General features: G+C 43.5%; 2 protein-coding genes across 3 annotated transcripts; one reads left to right on the top strand and one right to left on the bottom strand.

Annotated features, from left to right (window-relative positions):
* Positions 1 to 5942: 5942 nt before the first annotated feature.
* Positions 5943 to 8214, top strand: LOC147304634 (uncharacterized). The gene is made up of 2 exons (XM_086280189.1): positions 5943 to 6691; positions 7184 to 8214. The coding sequence occupies exon 2, from the start codon at positions 7426 to 7428 to the stop codon at positions 8212 to 8214; it is 789 nt and encodes a 262-aa protein (XP_086136315.1). The 5' UTR covers positions 5943 to 6691; positions 7184 to 7425.
* A 371-nt stretch (positions 8215 to 8585) lies between these two features.
* On the bottom strand, positions 8586 to 11255 carry LOC147304633 (uncharacterized). 2 transcript variants are annotated; one of them, XM_086280354.1, is made up of 4 exons: positions 10988 to 11255; positions 9745 to 10292; positions 9312 to 9495; positions 8586 to 9047 (listed from the first exon to the last, which is right to left on the bottom strand). In XM_086280354.1, exons 1-4 carry the CDS (start codon positions 11219 to 11221, stop codon positions 8733 to 8735), a joined length of 1281 nt encoding a protein of 426 aa, XP_086136480.1. In that variant the 5' UTR covers positions 11222 to 11255; the 3' UTR covers positions 8586 to 8732. The 2 variants fall into 2 exon arrangements, 1 of the variants encoding a protein (XP_086136480.1); XR_015126872.1 differs by lacking the exons at positions 8586 to 9047; positions 10988 to 11255 and having other exon boundaries at positions 9409 to 9495; positions 10194 to 10310.
* Positions 11256 to 13998: the final 2743 nt, after the last annotated feature.

Genomic DNA, 13998 nt, shown 5'->3' with positions numbered 1-13998 from the left:
AGATCATATACACATCCAATAACTAAGTGAAAATGATTGTTTTTGATTTTTTATTTGCTAATAAAAGTGTCAATGCAGTCAACCATCGTTTTTGTCCTCGTGCATTAGTTTTGATTTAGTTATCAAGTAAAATTTAATAGTAATTTTTTTACTTTGATTTTTGGGATGTAGGATGATCGTTTTCATTTCTGTCTAACGCTGTGACATCTTTTTGTTCCAGCATGATTTCTTTCTCATTGACATTTGATGGGTTTTCAAGGTGTTCCATTAACATTACATCTTATTTATTATAATTTTATATGTGCGTGACTTGGGGCATGAACCAGAAAATATGCAACCCTCGTGGAGGTTTTTTGTCTCTAAATGATCAAAATGAAAAATATCGGTATCATTGGGACCTCATCCATCTAGTCGAGGAGCTGACCGCGGTCTAGACTACACTAAGCAGCAGCAGTGTATTCCTAGTATGTACAATGCATCACTATGAGACATAAATGCACACTTAGTGTAATGTATTCTTCTTTCAAAGGTCTTTTTATTAGACAAAGGTTCCAATACAATGTATACAATAACACAAAATGCTTCAGAATATTCCAAAATTTCAATCTTGTTCCCACCCTAACCCTTAAAACAACAAATAATTGGCAGCCTGCTGCCCAACTAAACCAAAAAACAAACCAAAAAACAAACAGAAAAAAACAAACAAAAGCAAAAAACAACAAACAGACTCATAAAAGAAAAAAAAAACAAGACGGGGGAGGGGGGGGTTCCTTGGACTACTCAGTAACAGTAGTTGTGGGCCTTTCAAAGAAGTCCAGAAAGGAAGACCACAGTTTATAAAATTTATTTTTGACCCACGAACTGTATATCAAATTTTTTCTAAATCCATACAAGACATTATATCTTTTAGCCATTGTGTGTGTGAGCGGGGAGAAGAGTCTTTCCACTTAAGCAGCATAGCTCGCCTGGCCAACAATAATGAAAAGTTTCATGTTCTGAGTCTGGAGTTGGACAGATTCAGATTCTGGACCGGACCAAACATAGCACAGAGTGGCTCTGGTTCAATTTGATGCAGCAGGACTTCAGACATGGTATGGAAAACAGATTTCCAAAAGGTGGACAAAGAAGGGCAGGACCAGTACATATGAAACAATGTACCAGGAGCACCCCCACACCTTATACAGGCTGGGTCCACCCCTGGGTATATGTGTGCCAGTCTATCCCTGGACCAATGCCCCCGATGAATCTTAAATTGGATAAGTGTATGTCGAGCACACATTGATATATTGTGAACCTGGCCAAGGATAGAGTCCCACAGTTCATCCGTAATATGAAAGGTAAGGTCCTTTTCCCATTTAGATTTAATAGCAGCTACTGAAGAGCCTTGTAAATTGGAAATTGAGCTGTACAAGGCTGATATTATGCCCCTTGAGGTTGGGTTTACCATTAAAAAATCATCTACTGGATTGTGTGGAGGCATTTGGGGGAATTCTGCTGTCACACTCTGCATATAGTGTCTGGCCTGTAAGAACCGAAAAAACTGAGTTGCAGCTATGCCAAATTTGGTGGATATTTGAGAGAAACTTACAAATTGTCCATCTTCATATAAGTCTGCAAAGGATTTTAGGCCCTTTTTATGCCAGATATGAAAAGCATTATCTGCCATTGAGGGAACAAATAGGTGGTTTGCTGCAACTGGGCTTTGAAGTGAGAAAGCCCGGAGACCCAGACTCTTCCTAAACTGAGACCAGATTCTAAGAGATTGCTGGACAACTCTATTGTTACTGGGTAGAGGCAATGCCAAAAGGGAGTGATGAACCTAAAGTCGCAAGTAGAGAAATTTTCCCACTTGAATATGACTCCATGGCAACCCAAACTGGTGGTGACGGTTCGAGATGGTAGTGTCTCCAATACAACAAACACCTGATATTGGTGGCCCAATAATAGTACTGGAAATTAGGGAGGCCTAAACCTCCAACCGGCTTGGGCCTTTGAAGAATAGATTTCTTCAATTTGGGAGATTTACCATTCCAAATAAATGAAGTGATTAGTGAGTCTAGAGATTTAAAAAAATGATTTTGGAATCAGGATAGGGAGGCATTGAAAAACATATAAGAATTTTGGAAGTAGCATCATTTTCACCGAGTTAATCCTACCTATTAAAGATAAGGATAATGGGGACCATCTGGACAGCATGTGCTTGCACTGTTCCAGCATGGGGAGGAGATTCTTTTAAACAAACAATGAAATTGCTTTGTGACATATATCCCAAGGTAATCAAAGTGATCTGTGACTATTTTAAAGGGAACATTTACCAAATCCAGATTTCAAGCACTCTCGTTAATCAAAAACAGTTCACTCTTATTTATATTAATTTTGTGTCCAGAGAGGTGACTAAAAGCATTCAGTATATTAAGTACAGCGGGTAAGGAGGTAAGCGGGTTGGAAAGAAATAGAAGAAGGTCATCGGCATACAGTGAAACTCTATGCTCAATCCCCCCCTCCATATGCCCTTTATGTGCCCGCTACCATGGACTGCAATCGCTAATGGCTCAATTGCAAGGGCAAAAAGCAAAGGGCTTAAAGGGCAGCCCTGTGTCGCTCCATGGTGGAGCCTAAAATGGTCAGAGTAGCGACAGTTAGTTACCACTGAAGCTGTGGGGCTTGCGTAAAGAAGTTTGATCCATGAGCAAAATAAGGGGCCCATTCCAAACCTTTCTAAAGTAAAAAACAAATATTCCCACTCCACCCTATCAAATGCTTTTTCCGAGTCCATAGCAATAAGGCATTCAGGCACAACATGGCTGGGGGCATAGATAATATTAAAAAGTCGCCATATGTTAAAGAAGGCGTGCCGATTTTTTATAAAGCCAGTTTGGTCGGGAGATATTATAGCAGGAAGAATTTTTTCCAGCCTGTGCGCCAGCAGCTTAGACAGAATTTTAACATCCATGTTTAACAGAGATATAGGTCTATAGGAAGACAGTCAGTCGGGTCCTTGCCCTTCTTAAGTAACACTGTGATACAGGCCTGGTAGCATGATGAAGGAAGTGCCCCAGAGTCTAGCGACTCTGTAAAAACTTCGCAAAGGAAAGGGGCCAAATCGTCCGAGAATTTTTTTTATAAAAGTCTGCAGAAAATCCATCAGGGCCTGGAGATTTCCCAGATTTCATAGATGCTATTGCCGCCTGAATTTCCGGCTTTGAGATAGGGGCTTCCAGAGTCTGTCTGAGCTCTGGGGAAAGCGAGGGCATATCAATGGAGTCAAAGAAACCATGTAAATCTTTTACATTAACAGTAGATTCTGATGTATATAAGCCTTCTGATCCCTAGTCACCACTCCATCGTCTGCCTTCAAGCCAGTTATAATTTGTTTAGCCCTAATACCACGCAGTTGGGTGGCCAAAAGCTTACCGGTCTTTCCACCGTGTTCGTAAAAATCGCTCTTGCTCCTAATCAGACATCCTTCCACTTGTCGAGTGGAAAGTAGATTGTGTTTGGTTTGTAAACTTAAGCGTTCTTTGTATAGCGCCGGTGATGGTGACTGAGTGTACTGCCTGTCGATGTTTAAAATCTGGTCTGAAATAAGCTTCTGTTCCCGCTGTGCACACTGTCTTTTAAATGCTGCCACTGAGATGATTTCTCCTCTCAGAAATGCCTTCAGAGCCTTAAAACAGGCGTTGAAAAAATTGCATATCATCAAAATTGGGTGCATAAAGATTAGCCAAAGTCACAGACCTGTCGCAGAGTTTGCCAGACACTATTATAAACCGTCCGTTTTTGTCTGACACAAGATTAGATGGAACAAATGGGATGTTCCGATCGATAAGAATAGCTGTACCCCTAGCCTTTGCTTTAAAATTAGAGTGAAACATCTGTCCTGACCAACATTTTGCCAAGCGTGAGTGATCTGAATCCTGCAAGTGAGTCTCTTGCAAAAAAACTACCCCGGGCTTAAATTGCTTCAGACGTGATAAGACTCTCTTTCGCTTTATTGGGTGGTTCAACCCCCTCACATTCCAGCTAAAAAAGGTAAGATTACCACTCATCAAGGAAGTCCCACATTTTTATGTACAGAGTTGCCCAAGGAGGGAAGGGAGGGGACCAAAACAAAACAAACAAAAAAAAACCATGACAACCAACCCCACCCCAGAAAGAAAATGCAATACAATAACATATCACTGTGTAAAAAAAACCCCTAAAACAATACCACCCACCAATATCCCCCAGCAGGTTGCATTAAAAAGCAACCGCGTAAGCCCCTGCTTTCTTCCCATATTAGTCAAGAACTCCCCGTACCACTAGCATCATACCTGCACCCTTGAACAGTAGCCCCTAAACTCGAGCCAGAGACTCAGTTTTCAGGCCAGGAAGAAGAGAAAGAAGAAAGAACAAAAAACAAATCAACCAAACAACAAACCAGTTTTACCTTAAAATGGACAGCAAAGAATATATTGCTATGCCAACAGCACGGCTGTATAATGTCAGTCACAACGAGGACGCCACTTAGGCTAGTCCGACCCGTTATAGTTGCAAATTAGGGTGAGTGCTCTAACCGGCTACAATGTCCAACTCAGGATGGAGAGCTTCGGTTTTCTTCCATGGTTTGAATGAAGCGAGAGGCCTCCTCAACTGACTCCAATCGCCGGATTTTCCCATCTGAAAGAGTAACGCGGAGCCTGGCGGGGAAGAGAAGGGAAGGACAAAGGCCTCTCCAGTATAACTCGGCCATAACATCCTTATACTGGGCTCACTGCTTCTGGACGTCGGCGTTGTAATCCTCATAAAACTGGAGTTTATGTCCGCAGTACTCCAACGTCCCTCGGCGTCTCCGTGCTTCCCTCATCAGCAGCTCCTTAATCTGGAAGCGGTGGAAGCGGATAATGACTTCCATCAGGGCCCGGTTTGGGCATAAGGCTACGGTGGGCTCTGTCAAGCTCCGGGGGGATGGCAAAGTTTGTGCGCCGAAGACCTCCACCAGCAGCCGGGAAAAGAACTCAGTTGGCCAAGGACCCGGCTCCACCGATTCCGGCAAACCCACCAGACGAATGTTCTGCCTTCTGCTTCTACTCTCCAGGTCAGAAAGTTTAGTTTTGAAAAGTTTGTTTTCCTCCTGTAGTGAATCATACTTAGCTTCGAGCGCTGCTAAACGCTGAACAACATCAACTGCGTTTGATTCAAGCTCACCAATGCGTAGTTCTTGATTTGCAACTTCCGCTTGAATCTTGTCCAACTTACCGTTAATCACATCCGATGTAGTCTTAAAATCTGCGGCTATGGCTGTTCTGTGCTGTTCGAGCAGGGCGACAAGCGCCGGGTTCAGGGCTGCACTAGCATCGTCTGCTGCGCCAGCGTTAGCACAGCTCTCGCCAGTAAGGTTTTTCTCGGTTTGTCTCCTTCCCTTGAACATCCTTCCAGTGTGACACTTAAATGACCCAAGAAATTCGTATCGAACAGCAAAATGGGGCTCAGAGAGTAAAATTTAAAAAAAAGTTAGGCAGGTGCTACTGGCCGACACACCTTACTCCATTGCCGGAAAACAGATGTCCCCTGCAAACCTAACCTCGTGTGATGTATTCTTAACAACTTTGAATAATGGAGTATGAAGTGAGAGGCATTTAACAGCGGCCTCCCATGGACGAACGTGATAGAGCCTGCCTGAAACTAGGAGAAAAATTGAAACGGGAGTGGCATTCAGGGAGGGAAACGTGGGTGTACGGGGCGCAGGAGCCAACCCTGATGCGTGGCCTGTGAAATGCGACCCAGGGGTACTCTGGGACCCCCGGGGTCCGGAGCTGCCCCGAAGGGGAGCACAAGGGTTAACAGGAAGAAACCTCCGGCAGAACCAGGCTCAGGGAGGGGCGGCCATCTGCTGCGACCGGTTGGGGTGAGAGAAGGAAGACAGGATAAAAGACATGCTGTGGAAGAGAGACAGAGGTTAATAACAGATATGATTCAATGCAGAGAGGTCTATAGCTAGGTTTCATTTGACGTAGACGTGACGTCGACGTAAAGCGCGAAATTTGACTGGCGGTCGGAAGTGAAAAAGATAAGCGCAAAATCACAGACAGACAGTACGCAAAATGCCTATGTCCTGTTGTGTTTACGGATGCTCCAGTAGGTCGACCAGAGAAACTGATAAACGGTATTTTAGGGTACCAAAAATAGCCCAACGAAGAGGAGAAAAATGGAAAATTCTAACCGAAAAACGTAGGAAAAAATGGATTTTAAATTTACGTTTACAGTCGGGAGGAGCAGAGTCTGCCAATGCCCGTGTCTGCAGCGACCACTTCGTCAGAGGTAATGTTATGTTTGCAAACGAACTTATTAGCATTAGGTTGTCGTTAAATTCTCGTTTACTTAGTGCTTTTAAGTTAGTAGTCTAATATTGACTTGATTGGGACTATAGGCTGCCCAAGTGCTTTGGATGACGAAGAGTCGGAGGACTGGGCTCCGACGGTCAATCTCGGCTACGAACGAAAACCCAGATCGGAATCAGTTCTCAAACGAGAGAAAAGAATGAAGCTTAAGGCAGAACAGCATCAATGTGCAGAGGCGATTTTGGATATGCAACAGACGGCTGAGAGCCCGGATTTGAGCCTAGTGACAGTGGAGAACCCCGAACTGCAGCTTCCAGCTGAGAATCCACAACCAGAAGACTTCAGTGTGAATGAGACATTCACTTATCCAGGTAAGATATTGTGCTGAGATGTAAAACAAACAAGAATCATGTCAAAGAGAAAAAGATGCCATTATCTGTAATGATTATGGTCCAAGTTACATATTACATGTTTGTGATTTTTTAATCACAGAGTAAATCCATACCATTTTATTCAGAAAAAAAGAAAAAGTGGCACTTATTACCGTCAGGCACACACCACAGGTTTTTGTACACTGCTATGGTTCTTATATTGCCAGATTCCAGACAGTCTCCTTTCACAGATAAGTAAAGATATCCGTAATGTAAGGTTTCTGTGGTGAGAAACATATAAATATATTTTTTGTTTAGACGCAACATGTTTTTTTGTTGATTAAAAAAAATAATTACATTAAATTAACATAGTGAATTAAACACATTACACCAGATTCTAATAGCCCACTAAAAAACTCCTACAGTGAAAATGAGTAAAAATTGAGGTTGCCTCTATTATGCTGATTATGCTCCCCCACTGTTATATTGCAGGCTGTGCGGATGCTGGATGCCAGACAGAGCTGACGATGGATGACATCGAGAAGATGGAGGATGTTTTGAGACAGAACACAGCAGAGCTGGTTGATCTTCGGAGCAAGGCTCTGGACACACAGTTCAGCCAGGAGGCTTTTGAAAAAAATTAAGACAAGACAAAGTTCTACACAGGGCTCCCCAACTTCTTAGTTTTAATTCAGATTTTTGAACTGTGCGAGCCCTATATCACCTCGGGACCTATGTCTTTGTTGTCCAAATTTGAACAATTCATACTAGTTTTGCTGAGGCTGAGACTAAATCTGCCCCTGAAAGATTTAGCTTTCAGGTTCAATATTTCTCTGTCCACTGCTTCTAGAGTTTGGCATAAAGTAATTGACATACTTCATAAAAGGTTAGAGTTCCTAATTGAGTGGCCAGAGCGACATGTTCTTCAAGCTATGATGCCACTGAGTTTCAGACAGGCATTTGGATGTAAAGTGGCTGTGATTGTTGATTGCTTTGAAGTCTTTATTGAGAGACCATCTAATCTTCTTGCACAAGCTCAAACTTGGTCCAACTACAAGCACCATCACACTGTAAAATTTTTGATTGGTGTTGCCCCCCAAGGCTACGTCACTTACATATCTTCTGCCTGGGGAGGGAGAGTTAGCGATAAGCAGATCACAATAGAGAGTGGCCTCCTAAAGAACTTGTTACCTGGAGATATTGTCCTTGCAGATCGTGGGTTCAATATTGGCGATAATGTGAGGTTTTACTGTGCTTCACTACAGACACCGGCATTCACTAAAGGGAGAAAACAGCTGTCAGCCTATGAAGTGGCAGAGACAAGGAAAATAGCCAATTTGCGTATCCATGTTGAGCGAGTCATAGGTTTAGTCAGGAGGAAATATCAAATTCTGCAGAGCAGGGCTATGCCAATAGAGAACATGTCCACAAAGCCAGGTGAGACACGTGCATTGATCGACAAGATTGGGGTAATTTGTTGTGCCTTATCAAATCTCTCCGAGTCTGTTGTCCCACTGGAGTAAGGGGGGTGGGTGGTAATCAATCAGTTAAAAAAAATTAAATGTCTTGTCACTGTCACGGCTCACAAAAGGGGGTGGAGAGGAAGAGTAGTGTCCAGTATCTGCTGCTTGGCTCTGGTGATAAGTAGAACAGGGTAGAGTAATAGTAGTACCTAAGTCCTGACTCCTGATTAGTCTGTAAATGTTTTCAAATGAAATATTTTTCTCCAACTGTCATATTGTGCTGGCAGTTTGTACAGTATTATACTGTGAGATGGATTGCAATCTATTTTGTTTATTTGTTTAAAAGTCTAATCTTGTAAATAAACCACCAATGTATTATTATGCTGCCTCAATAGCATTTAATCATTGTGTAGTGTTACACAACACTTAAATGACACAATTAAATGTACAATAAAATTAAATGACAATTTGTGCTCTAATGCTACGTCAGAGCAAATACAATAGCCAGAACTCATAATGACTACCATCAGGTCATAACAATATTCAAAATGTCATTATGTTGTCGTCCTTTTATCACATTACACATGTATGTTTGTAACTTGCTGTCCCAGTATTTCTGGGAGTATACTGTTTCTAAAAAAACACTCAACTTTAGGAATCGCATCATCCCAAAACTCAAGGTCAGGCAAAATCCTTTCAACAAATATGTCATTGCGGCTCCACACAACAAAGTCACAGTACTCTGCATTTGCAATGTGAAGCTGTGCCTGAATTTGGTAATAGTAGTCATGAGTTGGGTCCAGTGTGACATTATCCCCGTCACTGATGAGGCAGAAGCCCTTCTCCCCAGCACGCATGCGCAGGTTGACCGCATCTTTCTGAGAGTGTGGGCACTAAAATCACAGTGATGAGAACAACAATCAAGATTTATCTGATGAAACAGTGAAGAAGCAAAGATGATGGGTGTGGTCTGTGTTATCATAATCTCTCATTGCCCAAAACAAATGTCTATTTGACACAGACAATAAAGCCTCATCTTATCTTAATTGAACAATAGATTAGAAATTAGAAAAGGTATTTCCTGCATTTTTACTCAGTTCACTGATTCTTATGGAAAGATGTCACACCTATGGCCTTGACTACAACAGAGTCAATACCTTAATCTCGCAGATGCCAGTTCCATGACAGTCACAAGTGACTATCCCATCAGGGGAGGACCCCATGTATGGCCACTTGGGGTTCAGCCAGAGACCGCTGTCCATACATGAGAAGCCTGCATGCTCCTGGCTCATAAGCTTCTCATATGCTCCTCTGGCTTGTGCTTCATGTTTGCATCCATAACTATAAACAGTACACATGCCAAACATGAAAAGGAAATTATTACTTAGTATTGGATGTGTAAAACAGTAAAGTGATGTATTATACAATATGCCATTACCCTAAACTATACTTAGTTCTTACCCTGTATAACCCTAGCCGTATAAGCCTATAACTAACCTCCATCTTCATAACACTTTTTTAGTTACAGTTATGGACAGTTTCATACCCCAAATCTTAACTCTGCCTTACCCTACATCAAACCCTAAATACCTTGTAGCAGCTGTGGTGAACCTATATGCCTCTGGATAGCATATGGCCTTGATCAAGCTCTTTGATGGTTGCTGGGGGTTGGTCTTAAGAACTTGTTTCAGCTTAGAGGCAGTTACGCGTCCAGCTCTTTGCCTAAACCAAATACTGCTTGCACTCTGACTTCGAGTCGCCCTCTCTACAGCCTGGACTTGGGACAGGGTGAGCTCTTCAAGCTGGAAGTCCAGGCATAGCTCTTCAAGGTCTTTGGGGGGGAGCTGCAGTGTCTCTGGTGTTCTGTACTCAGGCACAGTTTTAGGAAGCATGCTAGACTGGGGGACAAATTCTTTGTGGTAAGGTTCCCTAGACATCAGTGCTGCACTCCTTGGACAGTTTTTGCTTAAACTCTCAAAAAACCTACAGTATGTCTCTGAATCTCTCTGCACTCTTGGGCATGGAAGTGATTTCCCAACCTTTTGTGTACTTGTGCAGCCATCAATGGAACACTCAAGCTTTCGTTTTTTTGACTTTGCTGAAGAGAAGTCAATCAGAGTTACTGGGCAAGCAGGAATCTGGAAAAATTAAGCCAAAGAAGATCATTAAAATTTAAAAAGCTCTTTTCCAAAACGCTATATATTCGTTTCCAAAAATATTCGAAATTGAACAGTGATGGCAGTGGAGTGAGTATGTGTGTTTTAGGCTGGGGATAATGGTTGGTTGGCAGTGAAGTGTGTGTGTGTATGTTGGGTGGGGATGGAGGTGCCATGTGCTGGGTATAAAAGGAGTGGAAAGTAAGCAGTTCCATGTTGATGAAAATGTGGTGTGAGGAGTTGTGAGTATTGAGGAATGCATGAGAAATGTGAATATATAAAGTGCTGCAGTCAGGTGTGTGTGTGCGCAGAAAACAAGTGCTAGGGTGTTGAGGCATGCATGAGAAGGGTGTGATATACAGTATACGGTTCTGCAGTCATAGTTATGTTAGTCATGAAAAAGGAAATGGCTTTTAAATGCTGTTATAGCGTTTTGGAATAGAACTCTTCATTTATTAAAGTACTGCCTTTTGTCTGACCCCTCACCTGCAACCTGCCCGGCTTGATTAGATCTACCAGGAGCTTGAAGCCCCCGCCGGTATAGCCTACAGGGTCATTGAGGCACTCAAGCTTCCCCACCACGACAAGGTAGCAGTATAGGGGAAGATATTTTATCCTACTGTCACATGAAGTCCCAATATAACATTCTTTATCCTACATTTTGCTTTTTGGCTTACCTTTTTAACATGAGATGGCATCAGCCACTTGCACTGCTCTGATGTGCATGTCGCTCTCATTTTCACCCCAGCTTCAACTGCAAAAAGAACAGCTCCAACGTGCGAGCATGATTCTGATAGTCTGGAAATAGAGCACATAATCTTTTTAACATGAAATGCAATATTTACAGTACATTTTGATGATGCATAGCTTACTAATACTAATGTGCAATGGCACTTTATTTGAAGTAACATGTTTATTCATTAACTCTTTCTCAACAGCCTATAGAGAAATCATTATCTAGGTGATGACATGACTGAATAGTTCTACCCTCTATCTGAAAAATGCATCTGAGTGTCATGAGGGATCTAAGGCAATCACACAAATTCTTAGCTGATGAATTCTTAGCTAAAAGAAAACACTCTCTCCCCACTACTACTGAAGTACATCTGCAAAATGCTAGCAGTGCCCTATGCGTATATGTGTGTGTGTGTGTGTGTGTGTGTGTGTGTGTGTGTGTGTGTGTGTGTGTGTTCTCATTGCAATAACATCCTACTTAATTAGGCTACTAACCCTGCCATACAATTGCAATGAGCTGCAATCACTTCTCCATCCTCCTTTGCAATTACCCAAGTCTTCAGAGGTGTCTCGTTAGACCGCTGAGAATGGTTTACCTTGAAACAAACAACTGTCACTCTAACGAAGTCCTAAGGATGTGGCATGTTTGTTGACGTTAAAGCCGCTACCGCTAACTGTTAGCGTGTTTAAGATAAAGCAATATAAGAACAAACACTCACCCTTGCAAACACCAAACTGTATCCATCACGGAGACGTTTTGTTCCAAGGTTGTGGACCCACCCGCTGACAAAAAAATTGTACGCCTCCAGACTCTTGAAAGCTTTCATTTGCTGCCTAGTGTAGTAAGAAGTCTGGAGGACCAAGTAGTTGGTGATATCCACAGCCTCGATAGTAGGCAAATCCTTTACTTCTGTGGTGTATTCGGACATTTTCAAAGAATACGGATCACGTCCGATATATTTTTTAACTATCTGTTTATATCTCTCCCGAGAAACGGGGTCTAAAGTTGCACAATAGCTGCTCTCCTGACTCTCCACAGTGTCCTCCATGTTTACTTCCGCCCTCCACTCAAAAATCGCGCTGCCTCCGCACGTCATCAGAACCACGTGACCGCAACCCAACTATTAACACATAGTGAGTGAGAAAGGTGACTGGAAAGGAAAAACTTTCAGAAAAACCGAATCCAAACTGGAAGCTGGTTCCACAGAAGAGGGGCCTGAAAACTGAAAGCTCTCCCTCCCATTCTACTTTTTTTTTTTTTTTTTTTTTTTTTTTTCTAAATGACATCAGAAACAGCAGTATGCGACATTACGTGATGGCAGAGCTTCAGTTCATCCTTTGTCATTTTTTTTTTTTTTTTTTTTTTTTTTTTTAAATAAATAGGACAGGGGGAATGAATGAGAGAGAGAGGGGGAGAGAAAGAAAGAAAACCAAAGGGGAGAAGAGACGGTGAGAAGGGGGGGGGGAAGAGAGAGAAAAAAAAAAAACAAAAAACTCCTGGGTCACCTGTATGGAGAAAAAAAAACAAACAAAAACAAACAAAAACAAACAGAGGAGACAGCAAACAACAAAGAGCAACATAATAATAGAGAAAACAAAGCACCATCACAATAAACTAGCTAGTCATAGATATCAGTATTTACTAAGTAATAAACGATATTGTGCAGCACGCAAGATAGACAGCGCACAGTGTGCTTTGAGGCAGCAGCCAAGAAAGCTTTAGTCCGCGTCTGTGAATACCCATGTGTGCATACCTGTGTGGATCAGCATGCTTGCATTCCAAAGGTTTCTCCATGTAATGATCTGCTAGGGAGTGTGGGGGGGCCATAGCCCCGTCCTCCAGGGTGTGAAGCGGGTATGGAGGAGATCAAAACTCCAGACATCCAGAGGCCCCCAGAACACAAGAGACCATGGAAGACCAACAGAGGGGCAGCCGCGCCACTGTCCCAGTAAGAGCTGAGGAGAGTCCCAGATGAGGGCTCGCCCAGCAGCCGCGGAGCAGAAGTCAGGGGGAGTTGCAGTGACGCGCCCGTGAGCTCCGCCGGCCCCCAGCTGCGCCTGAGTGACCGAGCCCTAGGCCAAAGGGGCCCGAGCAAGCCCCAGGCCCCAGGCCCCGACAAGCGGCCGCCAAGGAGTGAGCCGGTGTGTACCCGGACGCCCACCCCCAGACACAAAGAACCACCAACACACCGACACCTGAGGGAGTCCGCCACCGGCAGGGGAAGTGGTGGTGGGTGGAGATAGGCCTCCAAACCTTGGAGGGCCTGAGGTGTCCCCAGAGAGGTGGCGTCTGATACCCAACCTGACATATAGACACAGACATACAGGCACACACAGATACAAACATCCATTCCCACCCTCATGCTCTCATATGCACTTACTCCACACTCAACCAACGTGGAGACAGACATAAAGAGACGCTGTACACACAATCACACTCCCCAAGCGTACTCTACAAACCGGGTCTAGGTACCCTTGCCCCTGGAGGGGGGAATTGCACCCAGACCCAGGTGGTGTTACCCTTTTCCCTGCGGTGGGGAGAGGCAGACCACCCCGACTCCGCAGCAGCAGGAAGGCTCCACACTCCAGACCGCAGTCGGACGGCCAACTCCTCCTCCTAGCCCCCCTGCTCCAGCAGGTCGCAGAGAATGGGGGTGAGAGAAGACTCCAAACCTCCCTCCACCCGCTCATTGTAGTGTTGATGCATGTTGATGGGGCCTGATTATTTAAGACCTTGTATGTGAGGAGCAGGATTTTGAATTCAATTCTAGATTTAACAGGAAGCCAATGAAGGGAAGCCAGAACAGGAGAAATCCGCTCTCTCTTTCTAGTCCCTGTCAGGACTCTTGCTGCAGCATTTTGGATTAGCTGAAGGCTTTTCAGTGAGTTTTTTGGACATCCTGATAATAATGAATTACAGTCGTCCAGCCTGGAAGTAATAAATACATGAACT

The sequence above is a fragment of the Aulonocara sp. 'chitande type north' Nkhata Bay genome, linkage group LG22 (assembly GCF_057382095.1).
Source record: "Aulonocara sp. 'chitande type north' Nkhata Bay isolate Kocher_YH1m ecotype deep benthic linkage group LG22, A_spYH_male_GT1.1, whole genome shotgun sequence".
In the NCBI taxonomy this organism is placed as follows: domain Eukaryota; kingdom Metazoa; phylum Chordata; class Actinopteri; order Cichliformes; family Cichlidae; genus Aulonocara; species Aulonocara sp. 'chitande type north' Nkhata Bay.
The sequence above is the reverse complement of the archived record's forward strand: the minus strand, read 5'-3'. Positions and strand labels throughout refer to the sequence as shown.